General features: G+C 30.4%; 3 protein-coding genes across 13 annotated transcripts in view; 2 read left to right on the forward strand and 1 right to left on the reverse strand.

The window, feature by feature from the left end:
• The window catches only part of LOC113004787, a 204,049-nt gene that overhangs the window by 12,146 nt on the left and 169,511 nt on the right, over positions 1-22,392 (reverse strand). For 5 of the 8 annotated variants that reach the window (XR_005574758.1, XR_005574757.1, XM_039449115.1 and 2 more), the window contains 2 exons: positions 1,314-1,413; positions 1-1,240 (listed from right to left, as the gene is read on the reverse strand). The exon at positions 1-1,240 is cut by the window's left edge and continues 1,035 nt beyond it. The exons of 1 other annotated variant lie outside the window; for it this stretch is intronic. Coding sequence is in view for 5 of the 7 variants with exons in the window: in XM_039449115.1 (XP_039305049.1) it covers positions 1,055-1,240; positions 1,314-1,413 (286 nt within the window). In the remaining 2 variants the exon portion in view is untranslated. Of the gene's footprint in view, positions 1,241-1,313; positions 1,414-9,948; positions 10,087-22,392 lie in introns of those variants that run through there. 2 more of the 8 variants (XM_039449114.1, XM_039449113.1) reach the window with 2 other exon arrangements.
• On the forward strand, positions 545-15,551 carry LOC105208068 (FYVE, RhoGEF and PH domain-containing protein 4). 3 transcript variants are annotated; one of them, XM_011177832.3, is made up of 7 exons: positions 545-764; positions 10,050-10,529; positions 10,625-11,340; positions 11,451-11,656; positions 11,739-12,104; positions 12,756-13,201; positions 14,000-15,419. In XM_011177832.3, exons 2-7 carry the CDS (start codon positions 10,051-10,053, stop codon positions 14,103-14,105), a joined length of 2,319 nt encoding a protein of 772 aa, XP_011176134.1. In that variant the 5' UTR covers positions 545-764; position 10,050; the 3' UTR covers positions 14,106-15,419. The 3 variants fall into 3 exon arrangements, with proteins under 3 accessions (XP_011176134.1, XP_039305046.1, XP_011176128.2); XM_039449112.1 differs by lacking the exon at positions 545-764 and adding an exon at positions 4,823-6,784 and having other exon boundaries at positions 14,000-15,551; XM_011177826.3 differs by lacking the exon at positions 545-764 and adding an exon at positions 7,424-8,330 and having other exon boundaries at positions 14,000-15,551.
• On the forward strand, positions 15,918-20,317 carry LOC105208058. Of its 2 annotated transcripts, none has more exons than XM_026139116.2 (3): positions 15,918-16,027; positions 19,373-19,494; positions 19,811-20,317. In XM_026139116.2, the coding sequence occupies exons 2-3, from the start codon at positions 19,387-19,389 to the stop codon at positions 19,937-19,939; spliced, it is 237 nt and encodes a 78-aa protein (XP_025994901.2). In that variant the 5' UTR covers positions 15,918-16,027; positions 19,373-19,386; the 3' UTR covers positions 19,940-20,317. The 2 variants fall into 2 exon arrangements, with proteins under 2 accessions (XP_025994901.2, XP_025994902.2); XM_026139117.2 differs by lacking the exon at positions 15,918-16,027 and adding an exon at positions 17,302-17,402.

The following is a 22,392-nucleotide window of genomic DNA, read 5'->3' on the forward strand; positions in this document are numbered from 1 at the left end:
TGAATATAGGTACATGCAACTATTTCTCATTATTGATTTAGCACAATTTTTTAGAAATTATGAAAAATTCTGAAATTTACATAAAAATGTGGGGAAAAATCGTCGTGTTTTAATATGTATTTTTTAAATGACAGCTGTTATATTATCATCGGAGAACAATGAAATCCCTCACTTTCCGAGTTACGCTAACCGCGAGAGGGTCTCCCTGTAGTAACGCGCAACGCCGTCGACGTCGTTGGCGTCGCGAAGGCGGCCGAGTGCCGAAGTATCGACGCGCATCCCAGACGAATTTGCGTAAATCGGAGTACCTGATCGCTTGTACTCCGCTTCGCGCTGGCCTTACTCGACGTCTCGACAAGTTCGATAAGTGCAACCAAGTGCAACCGCAAATACTTTGAGCGACGTTCAGCGTTCGCCTCACCGCGACTCCAATCATCCTCCGGGTGCCGTTTTTCTCGCTGTCCTTTAATCGAGCTTCCCCTCCGAGTGTTTCGGGCTCGTCCCCGTGTTACGTCAACCTCACGTCGCCGATCGCCGCGGGTACGCGGTGTCGCGCGACGTGGTAACCCGCCGCTGATCAACCCGCTCGTTCCGCCGCACGCGCGGCGTGGCCATGGACGCCGGCGATTCCGCTGAGCTTTGAGCCTGAGAGGAGGATCGGTCTCGCCTCACTTCGCCTCGCCTAAACGTCATCATTATGCCCGCGCCGACCCGCGTGCGCCTGTTGCTGTTCCGCTACTCTACGAGCGAGCCCAAGGCAAGAGGTAATAAGCGGCACTTGAGAGCTATCGTGTATTCCGCGTCTCTATCTCTCTCTCTCTCTCTTTCTCTTTCCCTCCGTTTTCCTCCTCGCGAGCCTCTTTTCCGCTTTACCTCCGCTGCGCAGCATCGACGTTAGACTCCGCGTTTCGTTTTCGAGTGCGTAGGAGAAGGGTGGCGCAAGGACAGGTCCCCGCGCGCCGGGTTCCGCTGGAAGGCGAAGGGCGTAGTACCTTATGGCAAGGACGGTATTTGTATACGCACCTGTTTCGTCCTTTCGCCCTCTCGGCCGCCGTCACGCCGCCACGCCGCCGGCAGACTCCGATATAATTTTCGGAGCCGCGAAATTGATCGAGCGCGCGAGGTCGTCGTGCGACAAATCGCTTCGATAATCACGCTCCTCTTGATTCTTCGTGGAAGGTTGAAGGTAGACGAGCAATTTGCCGCTTGACTTCCCCATTAACTGCGCGTTGACCGGACGCTAGACAGAAATAGATGCTTAGTTCACATTTTTAGAGCGTCAGTTTCTTTTTTTAATTTTCCAGTTTACTTACCTCACCTCGCGATAAAGATTCAGGCGGCAATTCTTTTTTTCCATCTGTTGTATTCGTAATCTTGAATGCATACTCTTGATTGGTCTTCTTTGAGTAACGGCTATTTTTAACAAAAAAATATTTTGTTTTTAATAATAGCCTTGAAATGTATTCGTCACAAGTTTAAGAAAAATTCGCTATCATATACTCGAAAGAACAAATTCATACTCGTTTTTTCGAAGGATATAAAATTGTATTGAAGAAATGTTAAAATAATAGCAAGCAAATCGAATTTTTGTTTTAACTTGGTATTCTTGATTGAAGTATCGAGCTTACTGGTATTCAGAAAAGATTTTGAATAAACTTTTTTATGTTTACGATGAAACTTTTAATAGATTTATATCCAGATATATGAGCTTATGAAATACTTCAAACAAGTGATATTTACTTAACTCAAGTAATTTACGATATCGTCTTGAATGCACGCACGGTGGTAGAAGGAAAGCTAATAATGCACACAGAAAAATATCACTTTTGCTGCTAAGAAAAGCGATTACTCAATTTATTGTTCTTTGAATAACAATGATTATTTTTAATAAAGAACATTTTATTGATACAATAGTTTTAAATTACAATATAATTGTCACAAATTGGAAAAAAACTCGTTATTGTATAAAATAAACTCAAAGAAAAAATTTACATTATTTTTTTTTTGAAGAAGATATAATTTTATCGAAGAAAAATCAGAATAATGAGCAAATTGTTGGATTTTCCTGTTAACTTAATATTCTTGATTGAACTATTAAACTTATTAAAATTCAGGATATGTTTTGAATAAATTTTTTTATGCTCATGAGACTTTTGACAGATTTCTGAATGTATAAACTTATGAAATATTGTACTTGGAATAAGTAATATTTATTTAATTTAAGTAATTTACAGTATCGTCTTCAATGTAAAACAAGAGGCAAGGAACTAAAGCTAATGCTAATGCTAATAAAAAAATATCAATTGTGCTGCTTAGAAAAGCGATTATTCAATTTGTTTTTTTTCTTTAAGTAACAGTTATCTTGAACAAAGAATTTTTTAAGACTTTTTTAAAATAATAGTCTTAAAAATATACAAATCTAAGAAAAACTCACTACCATGTATTAAAAAAAAGAATTTATACTCTTTCGAAGAAAATATAATTTTAGCGAAGAAAAGTCAGAAAATAGTAAGCAAATCGATTATTCGTGTTAATTTAATATTCTTTATTAAAGTATTAAACTTATTGGAATTCAGAATATGAGTTTTAATTCAATTTTTTTAATTCTTTTAATGATAGATTTTGGGATGAAATAGTTGAAACAAGTAATATTTACTTAATTCAAGTAATTTACAGTACTATCATAAATATAGGGAAGGAGGAAACGAAGTAAAGCCTATAATACACATATCAATTCTAAGAAAAGCGATCATTCAATTTACTTTTCTTCTTTTAAGTAATGGTATCTTTAACAATGAATATTTTATTAATTATAGTCTTCAAATATTATATTCGTAACTTTTAGAAAAACTCGTTCATACAATCAGAGAAAGAATTTGCTCTTTTGAAGAATATTATAAAATTTTATCGTAGGAAGGTAATGAGCACAAAGAATAATAAACAAATTTTCATCGACTATTAACAGTGAAATGACTATGTGATGTGTGCACCGGAAGCTAACAAATGACTTCTAAATTACATGTTAAATTCGAACCGCTTCCGCATGACTCTTAAAAGTAACTTTTGATCGTTACAATATACATATTTTTTGTTAGTAATTATTATGTATTAGCTTGTTTAATTATATTGCTAAAGCGATTGAAAAAGTTAAGTAGAAACTAGTCTCGCGACGATTATTTGAATAAAGAGTATAAGAAGGATAATACCGAATTATTTATATCTTTGGTTCGCTCCTAGCACCTGACCTCTAATATCTATATTACTGTATTGTAATAATGAGCAGGTGATAAATTTTTAAGCGAATTTTGTTGTAACTTAACATTCTTAATTGAAGTATTAAACTTATTAAGATTCAGCATATATTTTGAATAAATTTGATGCTTCTGATAAAATTTTGATAGATTTGTGGATGAACACGTATATAAACTTATGAAACAATTGTGTAATAAGCTTGTGAAACAAGTAACATTCTTTTATTCTACTTAATTCAAATTATTATTTGCAATATGTGTATTTTCCTGTGTGTAGAAATCAATATATATAGTACCGACCAAAATTATATCACCTTTCGATTATTTTTGAGTATAATTTGTTTTAAAAAGCACAAATCTTTTTTAAATCATAATATATTTTAATGATAAGTATAACTTACGTAAATAATAACTTTTTATTAAATAATAAAAACAGCAACATGTGGAAAATTATTTTTATTAAAAATTTCCAAAATATGTCAAATTTGAATCAATTAATTTTGAGTCATAACAAGTATAAATAATGTGGAATATTAAATTTAACTGCTACAACTAGGTTATGGTGGTAAAAACAATGATTGCGACACGAAAAACAAAAAAAGTACAAAAGTGCAACTATGAAAAAATTAATAAAAAATTCGAAGATCATAGTATATGTTGTCAAATCGCATTACACTTTATATATGAGGTGTACCTTTCATCAAGAATTTACTATAAAATTTTGAGTGCATTCGATACACTTCGATAAAAGTTATGCTCTAAAAATCGAAAGGTGATATAATTTTGGCCGGTACTGTAAGAGCAGAGTTAATTTACCCAATATTTTTGAAGAACGTTTTTTAACTTATTCGATAATTTTCTGTAAACGTATTTGCTCCTCGCTATCCATTTCTTAAATTGCTCTAAAGATTTTGAAGTTTAGATTTTTACTTAGATTGCATTAATTATCTCTTTAACAGCACGGAAATGTCGGACTAATGGGAGTGCCAGATTAAGATTTCATAATCGGAGCGGATAAGCGCATGAGATAACGGAAGATATAATTTATGATCCTTCATGTTAGACATCTAGCCTTTTATCGAAAGTCGATCTTATTATATATTCTTTACGGCTTTATTTTATAATTTTTCATTATTATAGCACAAAGCTTTTTAATTTTTTTCAAGTCAAGGGTGGTTGATACTAAATAATTTTTTGTCGCTTTAAATAATGTAAAGAAAAGTCACCAATACTGGAATAGCATCCTAAAGAGGCAGCACTCTCTCATTTCTCGGAAACTAAACGTTGCACTGTGTTGATACTGATAATCTGTTTGGATAATTAAAGGAATGAAAATTGACGTAATTCGAGCATTTATGGCTTCTTTGCACATAAAATCTACTAAAAACAAATTCTTGAAAAGCGAAAATAAAATTAAGCGTATAAAGGTAATAGTACTTAATATAGAACCGACACCGGTCGTGATATCATTTTATAATTCAATAAAATTAACAAATAACATCGCGAAAATAAAAATTTAAAATTTGTACTATTTTCTCTTGCAAACTGCATAGTTTAAACAATAGTGATTATATTATTGATAACATTAGGTTAGATTTTAGACGTTTGTAGTTTTCTAAAATTATTTTGTTCATATTTTTCTCTCTTATTTTTCTCGTAGTGCGGTTTGGAATATAAAATCACTATGCAGCGTAAAACGATACACTTTTGAAAACAGACAATAACTACGATATCTTTAATTGTAATGCTGACAGATGTTTCATGAATTTCTTCACACTTTTTTTAATACTTTAAGGTAGGACAAATGGTGTCAGACGCGATGGATCTACGTGTACAGTAAGATGTCAAAACGTAGAGAAAAGGATGGAATACTATTTTGTTTTTTGCCTATATCTAAGCAAATATTGACTCGATTAAGAATAACTCAGTGAATATTAACGCGACACAATATTAACCCCCCAACGCCAGTTTATTATATTAGCCATTAGAGTTCTATCAATCATCTTATAGATAGAAGTCGGTTATATAGAATGAACGTAATTTATAATTTAGTGAAGAGGGAAAAAAGGATGCGTTTGTGAAATAGCCAGAGAGATCATGGAATACTAACAACAAATGTCATGGAAAGCACTTTTATTTATTTAAAAAAAATATAAATTAATGATCTTTCGTAGATTTTACATTAAAAAAAAAAATAAGTGCACACAAAACGATGCTTCACGAACATTTCATGAAATATATTTTATTAAAAAAATTTCTTTTAACAATATAATATTTGTGGCTTACAAACTTTTTTAATTAATTTCTTTGCTTCTAGGCATTATACAACATTTACAATATGAGATTAATTGTAAAGCAAGAGAGATGCACAGGCGGACGACCGTATTCCACAGCCCACATATTACATGATTTTTTTTATTTGCCAAATTCATACACACATTAAATTCAACATTTAAAGTTCACATTCAAGGCCTTAGGCTAAAGTTAAAAAAATTATGTAATTTACTTCTGAAACTTACGTAGAGGGTGTACGTACACCTGCAAAAATCTCTATTACATGCAAAACAGAAACTCAGCTTTTCTAAAAACACAGCGAATATCAGTGACCAGTAACCATCCTACAACGTCTAAGTAGACTGTAACGAAGTAATTTTAAGTTGCTTTTAGAATTGAATGCGAATTATACGAGATGTTATGATATTCCATCGACCCAGATATATTCCACAACTGCCGTCCTTCTTCCTTTATGGAGCGGAAGGGTCCAACTCTAGCCTTTTTAATTTTATAAATTTTATAAATTTAATACATACAAATGTATTTTATTATTTACTTTATCAATTTATTTTATAGTTCACGCTTGCTTTCCTCGCTTTTGAATTCTGCTATTACTGCCTAGGGTGCCAGTTTTGGGGTCCAATTTCTCAGACGCTCTTTTTAAATTATGTTGCGAAAACATTAATTATTATAAAATACGAAGAAGTGTTAGAAAAACTGCTACATCTCTCCGATGGAAGTCACTTTCTAATTTGTATTCATGCTCATAATGTTTTATTTTTAGTTTTTGTTTAAGAAATATTACTCGAAAACAAAATGGTGTGCCAGTATTAGTGACTTTGCTCTATTACTAATCCGATGTAATCTCGAGACGACGTTCTCCGTTTCACGGGGACGATTTTGCGCCCTGGGCTTCTGTGCTGTTATAAATAAATTTAGATAAGTTGCCACTTCTCTCTAGTCATGACTAGAAACAGGACGTAAAGTGCAGAGTGGAAAGCCGCGTTCGAGATCGTTTTAAAGTGAATCCCGGCCTATTAATCGTTTGAGGATAGTCCGTACATTCATTCTACCGGTCTGACGATACGTTGATATAAGATAATAATAGTCGTCTGTATTTACGTCGCAGATGCAGCATCAGAAAATGGCAAGGCTAGGCACAGGAGAACGATATTCGTCGGCAAATTAAACTGAAAATTTAGTGTTGAAAACAAGACTTTCCAGTTTGTCGATCGTTATAGAAGACGGAATGTTCAATCGTGAGTTCCACACAAAAAGAATTTTCTCTTAAATTTGTCCTCTTAAAATTGTGATAGTCGTGGGACAACAAGGACTTTGAAAAATTTTATTTTCTTTTTTACATTTGTTCAGTAAAATTTTATAGTAAGATGTGATTAAATTTTAGACAAGTTTAATCAAACTATTTTATACATTAAGAAAAATAATATTGTAAAACAAAAAATTATTTACTGTGGGTCCTAATAGCTTATTTACTCGCAGTCAAAATATAAATGTTTTATTTGAAATATTTATGCAAAAAAAGAAACAACAAGTAATTTTTAATCTAGTATTTTTGTCTTGCAATTTTTTCTCTCTTTCTCTTTCTAGAAATTACTGTTAGATTGTTTTTATATTCAACACAATTAGATTTGTTAATCTAAAAAAATTTAATTAAAAGTTTAATTAAATTTAATAATATTATTAGCTTGTTTGTAAAATCATTATTTAAATATAAAAAATGTTATAATATTAAATTATAAATACTTAAGATAATATGTGTGTGTGTGTGTGTGTGTGTGTGTGTGTGTGTGTGTGTGTGTGTGTGTGTGTGTGTGTGTGTGTGTGTGTGTCTACTTGAAAGTAAATATTTTTACTTAAACAGAACAAACGTATGTGGTTTTAAGAAAATGTATTTTTTTTTTGTTTAAAACAAAATTTTTCTCCCGGTGCAATGTAAAATATTTCGATTAAATTTTACTAAAATTGTAGTAAAATGCTTTGAAGTTCATGTCGCCCCACGATTCATGATTTCATGATTTTCAGACTAAATTCTAGGAGAAAATTCTTTTTCGAGTCATTCACAAAGGATGAATTTAAGAAAATTTTTTCTACCGCATGGTGAAAGAAATCGGAACGCTCTCACATGTTTGAAATATAAAAGATACGCGAGTATGCCAGACAGAATCGTGTGTTTACACGCGCTTGCAAGCACGCGTATATTCGTTCGTTCATTCGTTTATTCGTTCGTTCGTTCGTTCGTTCGTTCGTTCGTTCTGTTCAAATCACGTCGAGTGTCAATTAGCGATGCCGACGCGAGCGTTCTCGCCCGCGCGCTGGAATGAACCGGCACGTTAATTTTAGCGTAATGGATCGATCTAAGAGGAGGATGCGTTTTTAAATAGCCTCCCCCGAGAGATCTATCGCGCACTCGTGATTTCGGAACCATCATGTCGACTATGAAAGTATATATCTCGGTGTCGAGATTGTAATATCCGCTAAATAAAAGTATCCCATATAATGTTCGCATTCGTAAAAACGACGATGAAATTTGAGGCACGACGTACTCGCTCATATAGCGATATGAGCATGGATTAGCCGCGTGATTTATCGTCATAAAGAAAAAAAGCTTTAGCTTTATGTCGAGTAGACTAATGAGTCAGCATTGCGATAGCAACAACACGCGCGTGAACAATGTTTCTTCATATAGGTATTTATTGTCAACAAAGTTAAAGAAAACTGACAGCATTCGAGTGTCCGCAGTGATTTGTGATTTATTTGAAAAAAAAAAACTTGTAATGCTTATAGGTAAGATATTAACAAAAGCCAAGCATGTCCGTAATGTTAATATCTTATAATTTTATAAGTTGTGGGCAAAAGAACAAAAAACAAAAATAATGTAGTTTTGAAACGTCATTTATTTCTAAGGTGAATAAAATGTGCATATCAATTATGTATTATAAATATTAATTGTACTGAAGAATTACCCGCAATTTGTTTTCGAATTTGTCAAAGTGTTGCAATGTGTTAATTTTATAAATACATAATATTTGTATTACTTTTTAACATATTGCTCCTCTGTTAAATTAACAGAAAAAGTGAACTGTTAAATAAATCGTGCAATATGTTAAATTTACATAACTCTTCCAACTGTATATCTTCCTTATATATAAAATAATGATATTCTTGTTTATATATAATTTTATCTTCTTCAAAAAATATGATAATTTGAACAAAACATACATTATATTTTTATTTATATATTATAATAATTATCTAAAGAGTACAATAAAGATGTTCTTAAAATAAGAATATTTATAGTGTGTTGACACGTACATTTTATTTACTTATGTTAAAATTAACATTTCCAAACTGCATTACTTTTATGTTATTTGCTCATTTACTTATAAGTTGTATTATTTTGAATGTGATTGTTTCACATTCAAAATAGAAATGTTGAATATTAATTTAACACAAAATATTTAAATGGCATACCTACGTTATGTTAAATTAATTATCGGTACGTTGAAAAATCAACACAAAAATTTAAAGAAAGATTTTTTAATATAAATATAGTATTAACAGATATAATTTGCTTACATGCTTCTGATGAAGAAATTTTGTATAGGATAATCAAGAAAAATATGTATATTTTCCCCAGTAAACAAAAATCAATTTAAAAAATTAATTGTAGATAGAAATGGATTAAAAAAATTAAGAATTTGGCTATGATTACATGAATTCATTTCTATCCAATTAAAATTTAAGAATTTCTTTTATTCCATTTTAATCTATCAAATGAAATTAAAGTTACGAGATTTCTATTTTTTCAATCATAAAAAGTTATGCGAATTCAAATTACGAGATTTCTATTTTTTCAATCATAAAAAGTTATGCGGATCATGTAATCCATTTTAATCCATAAAACAAGATTGAAATGAAGTGACTCTGACTTTTCCAATGCAAAAGAAGTTTTCGCAAGTCATGCAATCCATTTACATTCATGTAGGATTGAAATGACTTAATTGCTGTCTTTTAATCGAAAATGTGTTCAAATGAATTTAAAATGGATTACAAATTTTCAATCCATTTCCGTTGAGTTATTGTTCAATAATAATTTTCATGTCTCGAGAAGACAAAATACCGGATAGAAAATAATAATCTTTTCAAACCAAGATTTAAATTTCTTAAATACTGTTATTATTAAAATCATCATATTGTGCTTTTTAGGTGACTATCATAGTATTGAAATAAAAAAATATAAAATATTTTGCTAAAATTTAAAATTATTTTTAAATAAGACATATGTAGTATAAATAAAATTATTATTGCTTTATATAAGAAAGAAAATATAATCTGTTAAGTAGAATATAATAATTTTAATTTGATACTATATAATGCTTGATACTGTTTTTTCTGTGAGTACTTATTGCCGTATGTATCGTTTCTTCTGTTCGTGCTCCAATTGTCCTCATGTCCAAGATACACGCGATAATTGTCTACAATTAGCAACATGATTGATCGTAGGATGCAACGAAGTCAGCTGAGGGACATTTCATCCTGGATGACACGTCTGTTCCCGGAGCCTGGGGACGGTAGTAGTCGGACGATCGAGGGGTTCAAGATGTTCGGTTCGAAAAACAGTTCGCCCACCAGCACTTTTTACACTGATCTGGAGATCACAGAGGACAGCAAGCAAGAATTTCAGCAGGAGGACGAACATTCCAAAGTAGCGCCACGTTTGTCGGAACAGTCAAGCAGCGTGACCAGCGAAAATGGGAACTCACAAGATTCGGAAGACGCAGCAACAGGTGTCGAGGAGCAACGATATGTCAGACATTCCTTCCACAGGATCGCCAGTTTTGGTGGTTTCTCACGATTTCAGCCGTTCGTTATGTCCGCTTCCACGCCCGCCGAGTGCATCGATATCACGAGGCACGAGGAAACTTCAACTGAAACGTCCTACATTAAAATGTCGCATAGTGTCCTAGAATATAGAAGTAGCAGGTATGTGTGGAGATTCTCATAAAAAGAGTAATGTATAATTTACGTATCTTACATTTAAAAATTCTCAAAGTTTGTCTTTTTAAAAATAAACGCAGGTACGTAGCTTCGGAGAGAAGGTCTCATCAATATACATTAGATACCTACGCGGTAAGCGAATCCGAAAGTGAAGAAGAGTCAGAGGAAACGAGATCTTCGGAAACGGATTCCGCCATTGTGGCCGATCACACGGAAGACTCGATATCAGAGCCTAAACTGCTAGCGAAGAAAGGTTCTCCCGACTCGAAGCGAAAGAAGGCGTTGCGCGTGGCACAGGAGTTACTGGCGACTGAGAAGAATTACGTCAACATTCTACATTTGATCGACCAGGTGTTTCAATTCAGGGTCGACCAGGAAAACCGAGCACATCCGATGTTCCCTCCAGAGACTGTCCAGCACATGTTCTCAAATATTAAATCTATTTATAAGTTCCACAACGACTTTCTGTTACCGCAATTCGAGGAGAGGATGCAATGTTGGGATTCCAATCCGAGAATCGGTGATATAATGAAGAACTTTGCGCCGTTCCTTAAAATGTATACAGAGTACGTAAAGAATTTCGATTATGCCATGAATTTGATAAGCACATTGCAAAACAAAGTTCCCAGATTTGCGGCAATCGTTAACGAAATTCAGAAGCTCGACGAATGCGCCAAATTGTCACTGGCGCATCACATGTTGAGTCCTATACAGAGGCTACCGCGATATGAGCTACTTCTCAAAGATTATTTGAGAAATCTTACTGAAGATAATCCGGATTATGAAGACACAAAAAGTGAGTAAAATTGTACATATATTTTTTTTGTTTATGTTTTCCGAAATATATTGCACATCCTATATTTTTTATGAATTACAGTTACCGTTTATTGTAATGTTAAATTTCAGAGGCTCTGGAGTTAGTGTCAACCGCCGCGAATCATACAAACGAGGCAATGAAAAAGATCGACAAATTCAAGAAACTTTTAGAAATTCAAGAGAGTATATATGATGCAACTGATCTAGTCAGTGCGACACGCGAGCTAATAAAGGAAGGGCGTATAGTGAAAATCTCAGCGCGTAGTGGTGACCATCAGGAGAGACATTTATTTTTGGTAATTATTAATTTTACATAGTATATTAATATTTATAAAACATACATTGATATTTAATTAGAATTATTTTACCTTTTTTCAGTTTAGCGATTTATTATTACTCTGCTCAATAAGACTGATTCCTGGTCCTATATATCGATTAAGAGCTAAATTTATGGTGGAAAATTTACAAGTAGTTGAGGGAGACAATCTAGAAACAGCAAATACTTTTTACATAAGGGACGAAAATAAAAGCGTCGAATTGTATACGCATGCTGCCGCGGAAAAAGCAGCATGGCTGGACGCGCTGTTCCAGACAATGCAGGAGATTATGAGACGCAAGGCCAGTCTGAAAACTGGAAATGTTAAAACTTCCTTGGTTAAGGCTGATGAAGTAACCAGATGCATGGTTTGCGAGGTTATTTTCTCTGTGATGAAACGGAAGCACAATTGCCGGGCTTGTGGAATAGTAAGTGTTGTACATTAAAATTAATTTTTCATTACCAATTATTAAATTGATGCACGTGAAATATTGGATTTTTGCTAATTGAAAATATTTGTCAGTTTCGATTATATTAATCTTATGTACAATTTAAGCACTTATTATTTTATCTTTGTATTATAATTATTATAGTTTTTTTTATTATTGTAGCTTTATTATTATGGTTAGAAAGCTTTTTTTTAGAAATGTAATTTAGTTGTTTTGTTTAAAATTTAAAATAATGAAGTATGAAGTTTACTTCGAAATTTGTATAATATTCTTATAAATTCAAATTGATTAAGCATGTTACTTGTAACTACTTGCAATATTAAGAGCTTTTGAAAAAAACACTGTTAATGAAAACCAATGCAACCTTAAAATTTTCATATAAAAAATTATACAAATTTTAATAGAATTTATACTTATTTTGAACTTTAAATGAAACCAAAATGTTTCTTTGAAAAACTTTATGAGCACAATATACAGCGATAGGCGATTAAATTATATGTAAGATTATAATTAGCATGGCTGAAATAGTGATACCAATATTTTCAATTAGCAAAAATTTAATATTTTATATGCATCAATTTAATATTTGATAATAATTTAACATATATAATAATTTCGATACTTTTTCAGGTGGTTTGTAGTAAATGCTCAAATCAGAAATTATTATTTGAAGACAATAAGAATATGAGAGTGTGCAGACTCTGCCATGCTGCGCTCACTCAACCGCTCACTAAATCACCGTCGTCGCCATCTGGACCAGTGCCAAGTTTGCTACAGGTATCAGCGAACGCGTCATCAGTATTATCCGGATACCTGTTACTGAAAACACAGGCCAGCAAACCGTGGACTAAACGATGGTTTACGTTGCACGTTGATTTTGTTTTATACTCATTCAAATCAGAGTCAGAAAGCATGGCCATGACAGCGACTCCCATGCCGGGTTTTATGGTTACGGAAGGTACTAAACTACCTGACGAGGACCCCTTGAACACGAAAGATCGGATAAGAGCATTCAAGATTCATCATTCGAGAAAATGTTACTATCTGCAAGCGTTGTCTCAAGAGGACAAAGAAAAGTGAGCACAAAAATTATTTAAATTATCTAAGGTAAATGGCCTAATTACTGATAGTGTTGTAAATACTGGAAATTTCATTTTAAATATTTTTTTTAAATTTAAAATTGTACTATTAATGAAATATTATTAATGTAACAATAACATTAATGTACAATTCTTAAAAAAAGTTTAAGTAAAATTAATACAATTATGTATTCAAGGTTGGATAAGTTAATATATTTTAACTAAATTAATTAAAAATTTTTAAGTATTATTTATAGATTTTAAATGTTATAATTTTTCAAATTTTACATTATTTTAAACAACAAAATAACTACAATATGGATTATCAAATAAATTGAACATTTTATTTATAAGTTTATTAAGTTTATACGAAATAATAAGATAGTATTGTTTTTTTTTTATATGAGAACGTATTTGTTTCACAATTTTTTCTTTTACAGATAAATTTTTACAAAAAAAATTAATAAAGTTTATGTTTTAAAAATAATTAATTAAAGTTAAAAATTAATTCATTTAAAATAAACTAAGTTAATTTGAAAGTTATTAACTTTTTTATTTTATTATTTTCACCTTTAACTTTTTAGTCTATTACACGCTCACGTATACACACAGAAAAAATCCTGATAATAATATAATTTATATATTCATAAAAGCATTTAAACCCGAATTTCTAACATCTGAGACACTGCTAATAATTGGGTCGTTTACCTGTATCTTGTGTAAATGAATAATACTAATAATGCTACTACTACTAATAATAATAGTAATAATAATATATATTTATGGAACTTTTAGATGGATGCACGCATTAGAGCTGGCTACGAAAGCTGAACTACCTCATTTTACGCAGGTGGAAAACGAAAGCGCACAAGAAAGTCAATCGTTGGACGATGTACAATGAATATTCGTACCTTTTTATCTACCAAACTAGCCAATTTTTTACTATTATATTCATCGAGAAGATGATATGGCAATGTAAGATAATCGTTAGTAGTTAATTAGCTATATTTAAAATGACGTTAACTTATGTTATATATATATATTGTTATTAGTATATACACATTACAAAAGAGAAATCGAGTCAATAGCGGCCGCCGCCGAAACGCTTGTTGTTTTGTATAATGTTCTGTTATAGTATATATATATTTATAAATATATATGTCGTTCTATCACGATACGCTGTGCTGACCGTAATTTGCAATAGAAGTCGATACATCGCGATGCTTAAAAAGTTAATTATGCGCTTCAGTGATAGTATGTTATTTAAGCTACAAGATATATCGTTTTTATTAAAATCGATTTTAAAGTCGATTTTATTAAATAACGCAATGGATTCTAGTTTTATCAATAAATTTATTGCGTCAATTACAAATTGCATAGCCCTTAAATATATCTTAGTAGTTCCTACCTAGTTACGAATATCGCAATAATTATAAAATTTTATTACATTCACTGGAAGCACTTTGGCAAAAAGTGCATGTTGGCTGTCTACTAATTATTCTGCACTCGTGCATTTATCACGTTTTTTGAATTGCACACACAGACCGTCAGCTGCGTACGTGAACACGTGAATGGCATCGTTGTCATTGGAAACATCCTTTTCGTTTGTTTCGTAGCAAAGTGTAATTCGAAAGGATCGTGATTAACGTTATAGTTAGTAGAGCCAATTTGTCTTAAAAAATTTAAGACAAATCGCCGTATAGATTCATATGTCCAATTGATATATGTATAAAAAAAAAAAAGAAAATTACGACATATCTCTTTTTTACGTGATAAACTTTTTATAATCGATTTATACGTTATTAGAGCCTAATGTCGAATGCCAAAGATTCAAAACTTTCTCTTCTCTACCTCTGTTTTTAACGGAATAAAGATTTGCAGATTAGAAAAGTATTCAGAATTTATCTGTTAAAGAGACACACCCTTTTTGATTTTTTAATCCAAAATCTGCCAACTGGAAATGAGAATGTATGTAATAGTTAAGATTCTTTTCTCGGTAGATACATTTATATCTCATTGTACAAAATGATTTGATTCACCGAACATTTATTTTTATTTTAGCGTAATGAAAGCGTAATCATGTATAAAATGAATGCGATTGCGGTCGAAATTCTCTTTGCCATTAAAGCACATCGCTCCCTCCCCCTCTTCCCTACCCAAATTTTATAACAAATATTATCCAATCAATATTATTAATAAACCTTTCTTCTTTGAAGAATTTATGAACTGAATGCATACATAGAAACATATTAAGTTTGTAAAAACCTGTAATAATTTGTACAATTGTGACAATTGTTATACCAATTACTTGATTTTGATAAACGTCGATAAATATCAGTTACGTAAATCTTGTATATAATTTAATGACCATAATAATCCGATCTTCATCTGGAAAAAAAGGACGTAATGAATACCTTCAATTTTTAATAACTAAAAAGACAGATCATGACGAAAAAAGATTTGATAGTTACAAGTTCATAGATGTAGAGAACATAAGAAAAATGATCGAGTGAACCGCAAGAAACTTTTTTAAATAATTTTCTTACATTTTTAAACGGTACATGTATGTCTTACATTCTTATTTATTTTGAGAAAGATTAATACTTGAATTTTTGTTGACACCATACTAATGAATGTGTATACGCATTTATCACATGAACGTATCTAAGCGTAAAATAAACTGATAATATGTATATATTAAAAGACATAAATCACATTAATGAGATAAGATAAATATACAAAATTGTCTATATATATTCGTTCCGATCCAGAGTGTCAATGGAAGTTGTATTACACGAGGCTTTTCTTCTTTCAGCGAAATTAGTAAGTATTTTATTTACAGCTTCTTTTTAATCCCTTCACGTCTCAATATGTTTTTTAAGCTTATAACGAATGAGATAAGTATTAAGATAAATATTGAGACATTAGGTCAAACAAAACTCATTTTAAAGAGAAATGCTTAAATTTCAACTAAAAATTTATAAGTATTATTATAAAATAAAATAAAAATATTTGCGTATCAAAATATTCTGAAGTTTTTAGACTAATCATAAAAGGATTAATATAATGCGTCATTTTTCATGTTATCTTTACGCGACATATATTAATTGAAGTATGACTGATAATAGACTTACTAATAAAATTTAGATTATATATAAGTTATAAATAAATCTCGTGTTTCTTGTATTTCATAAATAACAGGAATATATGACACTGTTGACATAGTTGTAGATACATAGTATAAATTAAACTGAAAACTTAAATCATATCATTCATTAATATGTTTTTGTTATAATTTTTTATTTTATTTTACAAATTGTACTTATATTTAACAATCTTGAAGTTTTAATATAATAGAGATTTTAATTAGAATTTAAAAATATATTCTTTACATCCGTTATATTGAATCCATTATTTTGAATCTTCATATTTTAATTCAACTTTCATATTCACAGAAATCGAGAAAAAACTAAAGAAATGATTTTAACAGAAAAATTATATCTACATTTTAATTGAAAACTTAAATTACGTCAATTATTAATATGTTTTTGTTATATTTTTATTTTATTTTACAAATTATACCTATAGTCGGCAATCTTGAAAATGTTTTATAAAGTAATGAATTCAGGAGAGAGGATGTAAAAAAAATATGCATATGCATTTTAAGTTCTAAATACTCTATTATAAAACATTTTCAAAATTGCGAAATATTTATGTATAATTTATAAAATAAAATAAGAAATATAATAAAAATATATTAACAATTGATATAATTCAAGTTTTTTGTTAAAATGTATAGATATAATTTTTTTGTTAAAATTATTTAAAACAAATTACTTTTTTTAGTTTTATTTTAACTTTATTTTAATTCACGAGATTCAATTTTCATATACAGAAACGGCAGAGAGAAACATAAAAAAAATAATTAATTTGTCTCAAATAAATTTTATTAGAAACTTTTCATACTTGCAAAATGTTTTTGCGCATCTTTCTCATATTTTCTATCTCAAGATATATCTATAAACAGAAAAAATAAATATATTGATGATAAGAGTATTATCAATTGTTATCGGCTTTGATTCTTCAAACAAGATTACCACATAAAGTTGTTCTATAAATTCATGAAAGTCTGTCATATAATTATAGTTGAACGAGTTTCTTTAAGTCACGAGCGTCTTTTGAATCTTGAAAATATTCGGTATTCTAATTTTACAATATTATTTTATTAACAATATTAGTTAGAGAATTTTGTACATATTGCTAACAAGCTGACATTATTTGTTGTCATTTTGACGTTAAGTGTCGTGAAAAATGTTATTTTGACGTCAAAATGACAACAAATTACGTCAGTTTGTTACCTAGACAATTACATTAAAAAATATCTGTTAGGTAGTAATTAGTTAAAAAGTTAAATAATAAATTTAAAAGGTTATTAATTTTTAATTTAACTTATTTGATTTTTAACTTTAATTAGTTATTTTTGGAACACAAACTTTAATTTATTAACTTTTTTCTTAATTAAAAATTTATCTATAAAAGAAAAAATATATTTATACGTTAGAATATAGACTATTTTGTATTTTATATAAATTTAATTTATAAATAAAATATTACAAATTTTTTCGGTAATCCATATTATAACTGTTTCAAAATAATCTATTTTTAAAAAATTACGAATTTCAAATTTATATGGATAATATGTTTATAAAATTAACTTTTAATTGATTTAGTTTTTTGTTTAGGATTGTTGTATCAGTCGCTGAACAGTCGTCAATAAACGACTGTTTAGAAAAACTATTAAAATAATAAGACTTCAAAATAATAAATTGCAAAATTAATTGATATTGTTAAAATCTAATTTTTATTAAAATGTAATTTTTTTATTTAAAAATGTAATCGTATTAAGTTATTTTATATTTGTACATTAACTGGTGCAGTGACTCTATGTAACTTTTAACCTAGTCAATTTAATTTTATAAGTCATTAACTTTAATTTAATTTAGTTAAAAAATATATTAACTGACCTAGTTCTGAGAAACATATATATTCTGCTTTTAATTAAGACAATTAAATTACTAATTGTTTTATACATATAAAGAAAAGAAAGTTTTATGGCACATTTACATTTTATATAATAACTCTGTTAACAATTAATATTAATTTTAATATTTTCTAAATTAAAAACTTTAACGATTATATTTATTAAACTATTCTTTTATAGATGTTAAATTCAAAGTCGTAAAATATTTATTATTGTACTAAAAATTTTTTATAAAAGTATAGTGCAACGACATAAGTCGAAGATGGAGAGAGGTGGTAATATGGATCACACAATAATAAATTTAAAAAATTGATTTTAATTTAAAGAATAAAAGATTTTTTAAAAATTATATATCTATTTTTAAAATTATATATCTATTCAAAATAAAGAGAAAATATTGCGGAATATTTGGAAATATATGTTCGTACATATAAGCCTTCTGCATATAAAGTGCAAAGCTGAAAATCTGTAATAGATGTCATGTATAGTGGATTAGCAATAAAACTGCAATCAATTTATCGAATAACTACACACACTACAATACACTTTCGGTATATGAAAACTTTGGAAAAGAGGCCGTGTCAAGCCTGTTGAAGCGTCAATACGCTTAAAAACCAGTATGAGCAAAATATATTCTATTTCATTGTTTAACTGTGAATAATTCAAAGTGTGTACAGCCAAATAAAATGTTAAGTAACAAAAAAACCACTCAAGTATACATTCGTGATAATACGAGGAAAGTATGTATAATTAAATGTTAAAGTATATATTGAACAATTGTTTCAAAATATTCAAAAGTGTCTTACAATAAACAATCGGCTATTGTGTATTGGCATATTAGCGCCACTATATAACGACTGGTAACTAAACAAATGATTCTTTAAGTAATTAGTATTCATCATCTACAATATAATAACGAAGATATTACGAGTGATCATAATACCCACACGGCCCATAATATCACCCTCTCTTCTAATATATTTACTTATTAGTCTGATGCATTCACAGAAAATTTACATTTTTTATTAAACGCTTGCAGCTGATTTCTCCATTATGAAGTGCTTGGTATTTACTTATTAGTCTGATGCATTCACAGAAAATTTACATTTTTTATTAAACGCTTGCAGCTGATTTCTCCATTATGAAGTGCTTGGTATTCGCTTTAATTGTCATGGTTGCTCTCAATGGCATAGCAGCTGCTCCTAGTTACGAGAATTCTAAGGCAGTATGCTCTCCCTGGCTCGGATATGTAAGTGTAATAAAAAGTAAAGATATAATTACATTAACACTTGAGTTCTTTCTACAGGGTGTTCGATAATGGTTGCATCCACGTTTTACCATAAGAGCGCGCCTTAACCTGACTTATCTACTGTACTTTATGTAATTTATATGAAGTGAAGTCGTAAATCATCTCTTATTGTAAAACGTGGATACAACCATTATCGAACACCCTATATAAAAACCGTATACTTTGTATTTTTAGGTTAGCTATTTGTAATAATAATCGCGATACGTGTATTTATAATAGAAGATCTTGTTACATTAACGAATTATTATGATTGTAGTGTCAGCTCACCGATCAGTGCTGTCGTGATTTAATATGCTTGACTTATGCAGCTAAATGTGTCCCCGGAAAAATCATAGATGATAAGAGACCTATCGGCGATGGACCGTTTCCCCCAACGGGAAAATAAAACAAAGGACATCATCGGTTTTGACATTAACGATATTGAAAGAATAGAAATAAGAATGCGTTTGGTCACTACAATCAGTGTAAGAAATTGAACTAGTTAATGAAGAAATAAAAATGACATAACGGATGATTACATTTTTAAGTGAAAAATTAGATTTTAATAAAATCTTCTGGGTGAAAATTATGATGTAACAAATTTTTTTTTTTAATTAATTTGTAATTTATACATCGTTTTGAAGTATTATTATTTTAACATGCTTATTGAACAGTCATTTACTGGTGGTCGTTTAGCGACTGATGCAGTGACCATAATAGTCTTCGAATAATTATACAATATCGTTTTCAAGATACAAATTAAATGTATAATTATCTACATTTATTTACGTTTTTTTTATTTTCGATAGAACAATTTAATAAACAATTTGTTCCATTGCTCAAATTGTATATTTATTACATTTCTGTCAGTTGCAATATTTTATTGATTAGATTAATAAAGTAAATTCAATTAAATTGTGTGTGTGTGTGTGTGTGTGTGTGCGTGTGTGCGTGTGTGTGCGCGTGTGCGCGCGTGTGTGTATAAAAAATAACACATAAGAATAAGAAGTATTACTAAAAAATAATTAGTTAAACGTTGTTCAAGAATATCGCAATATCATATTTTTTTCCAGTATTTCCTATCTAAGGTTTCTTAATGCACAAGTGTAAATGTCGCGTCTAGAATCTGACGTACTTTAATTAAATTTCGACGACGAAAGGACGCACGAGAGCAGGTCGTCGTCCCGCAAAATGATTTCCGCGAGTAGTACTTTCGACCATTATTCAGTCTCGCGTCACCGGACGCATTTTCGTAATGAGCGACCAAAATTATCGATGAGCGATGGCCGCTGGCTCATCGGTGATAATAGCGTGGCACCGGCACCCTCGCACCCGCTCCTACGATACGGGGCGGAACGAATAAAAAGAAGCGAGCTCGAGCATCGAAAGAAGAGAAGCGTACGGGACGAGGCGCGAGGTGAGAACGAGGGCAACGTCGTTGGAGGGCGAGGAGTAAAGGACGAGCAGCGCTGCTAAGTCGAATGTCGAGTGATGCCAAAGTTAAATATAAATGCGGGCAGCGAGAGAGAGAGAAAGCGTCGCGACGCCCATCCTGGATCGATGATCCAGCGCCGGGACCAGTCTCTCTGTGGTTCGCGTCGCGTGATCCGGCATAGAAATCGTCCACTCTTCCTCTCGTTTTTTTTCTATATTTCGCTGCTACCTCGATCTTACTATAATTAATATCGATCAAGTTCCTCGCTCGTTTCGCGGCTCTGTCGACCGACCGCGAGTTTCGCAGTGAATCCTCGACGAAAGCGGAAACGGGCAAAAAAGTGTGATTTTCAGATTAGGATTTGATTTCATGAGATCGATCGGCCATTGGATCGCATCAATTCCCTGGATTACCGGTAATTTGTGTTACATGTATCTAGGATGTTCCATAAGAATTTTATCGCTCTAAATTATTGTTAAATTTGTAGTAAACTATCTACAATGTTGAATCATCAATAATTTTCGAGTTGTAGGAAATTGAAAATTAAGGATTTTTGAGAAATTAAGCGTATAAAATAAAGTTAATTAATATAATTAATAAGTATAAATAAAGGATTTATATATATATATATATATATATATATATATATGTATATATATATATATATATATATATATGTATATATATATATATATATATGTATAAAAGATTAATGTAAATAAAAGATTATAATGTTAAAATTATGATTAAGAGCCGTGGAATGTTCTATGATTTACGATTTGCGTGGGTTTGCTTGCGTATGCGGTTACCGAAGGTTGCGTAATTTAAGAATTTCATTAATCATCATATTCTAATTACTTACAATATTGAGAGTCGGATTTTAGGATCTTGTCTGTGCTCTGATATTGATAAAATGACTTATTTGTTAATTTTATTGTTATATGCATTATGATATTGATATAGAGGTGTTCAAATTTGAGTCGAATCGAATTGAATCGAATCACAATTAGATATCTGAAGGAAAGGTTTGAATTCGAGAATTTCAAATCATCAAAAATTCGATTTCGATCGCTCGATTCGATCACTTATTTTAATTTTCATTTACATCTTTTGCTCAACCAATTTTGTATCAGCACGTACCAAATCTCATAATTATTAATTTCCAAAATTTTTTGCCATTAATAAATCTGAAAAACTATTTGTGTACATGATAGATAATTATTTTCATAAATTTATTTTATTATTTCCCAAGTTTGTATCATGATTTTATGAAATTTAGAAGAAAATTTGAAGTTGTTCCATTATATTTTTTTAATAAAGTGCACTAAAGTACTACCACTTCAATAATAACATTGTAATTTGTATAACATATGTATTCCATACTTATTTATCTACTATTATAAATTTTTACTTAGCACATTATT

This window comes from Solenopsis invicta, chromosome 5 (genome assembly GCF_016802725.1).
Source record: "Solenopsis invicta isolate M01_SB chromosome 5, UNIL_Sinv_3.0, whole genome shotgun sequence".
Lineage (NCBI taxonomy): Eukaryota > Metazoa > Arthropoda > Insecta > Hymenoptera > Formicidae > Solenopsis > Solenopsis invicta.

Excerpts from the sequence above, each read along its gene's own strand:
- LOC105208058 (XM_026139116.2), top strand. The coding sequence starts at position 19,387 with ATGAAGTGCTTGGTATTCGCTTTAATTGTCATGGTTGCTCTCAATGGC. Across the intron at positions 19,495-19,810 it reads GCTCTCCCTGGCTCGGATAT|TGTCAGCTCACCGATCAGTG; the intron begins GTAAGTGTAATA and ends TTATGATTGTAG.
- LOC105208068 (XM_011177832.3), top strand. The coding sequence starts at position 10,051 with ATGCAACGAAGTCAGCTGAGGGACATTTCATCCTGGATGACACGTCTG. Across the intron at positions 12,105-12,755 it reads ATTGCCGGGCTTGTGGAATA|GTGGTTTGTAGTAAATGCTC; the intron begins GTAAGTGTTGTA and ends ATACTTTTTCAG. Across the intron at positions 13,202-13,999 it reads TCTCAAGAGGACAAAGAAAA|ATGGATGCACGCATTAGAGC; the intron begins GTGAGCACAAAA and ends TGGAACTTTTAG.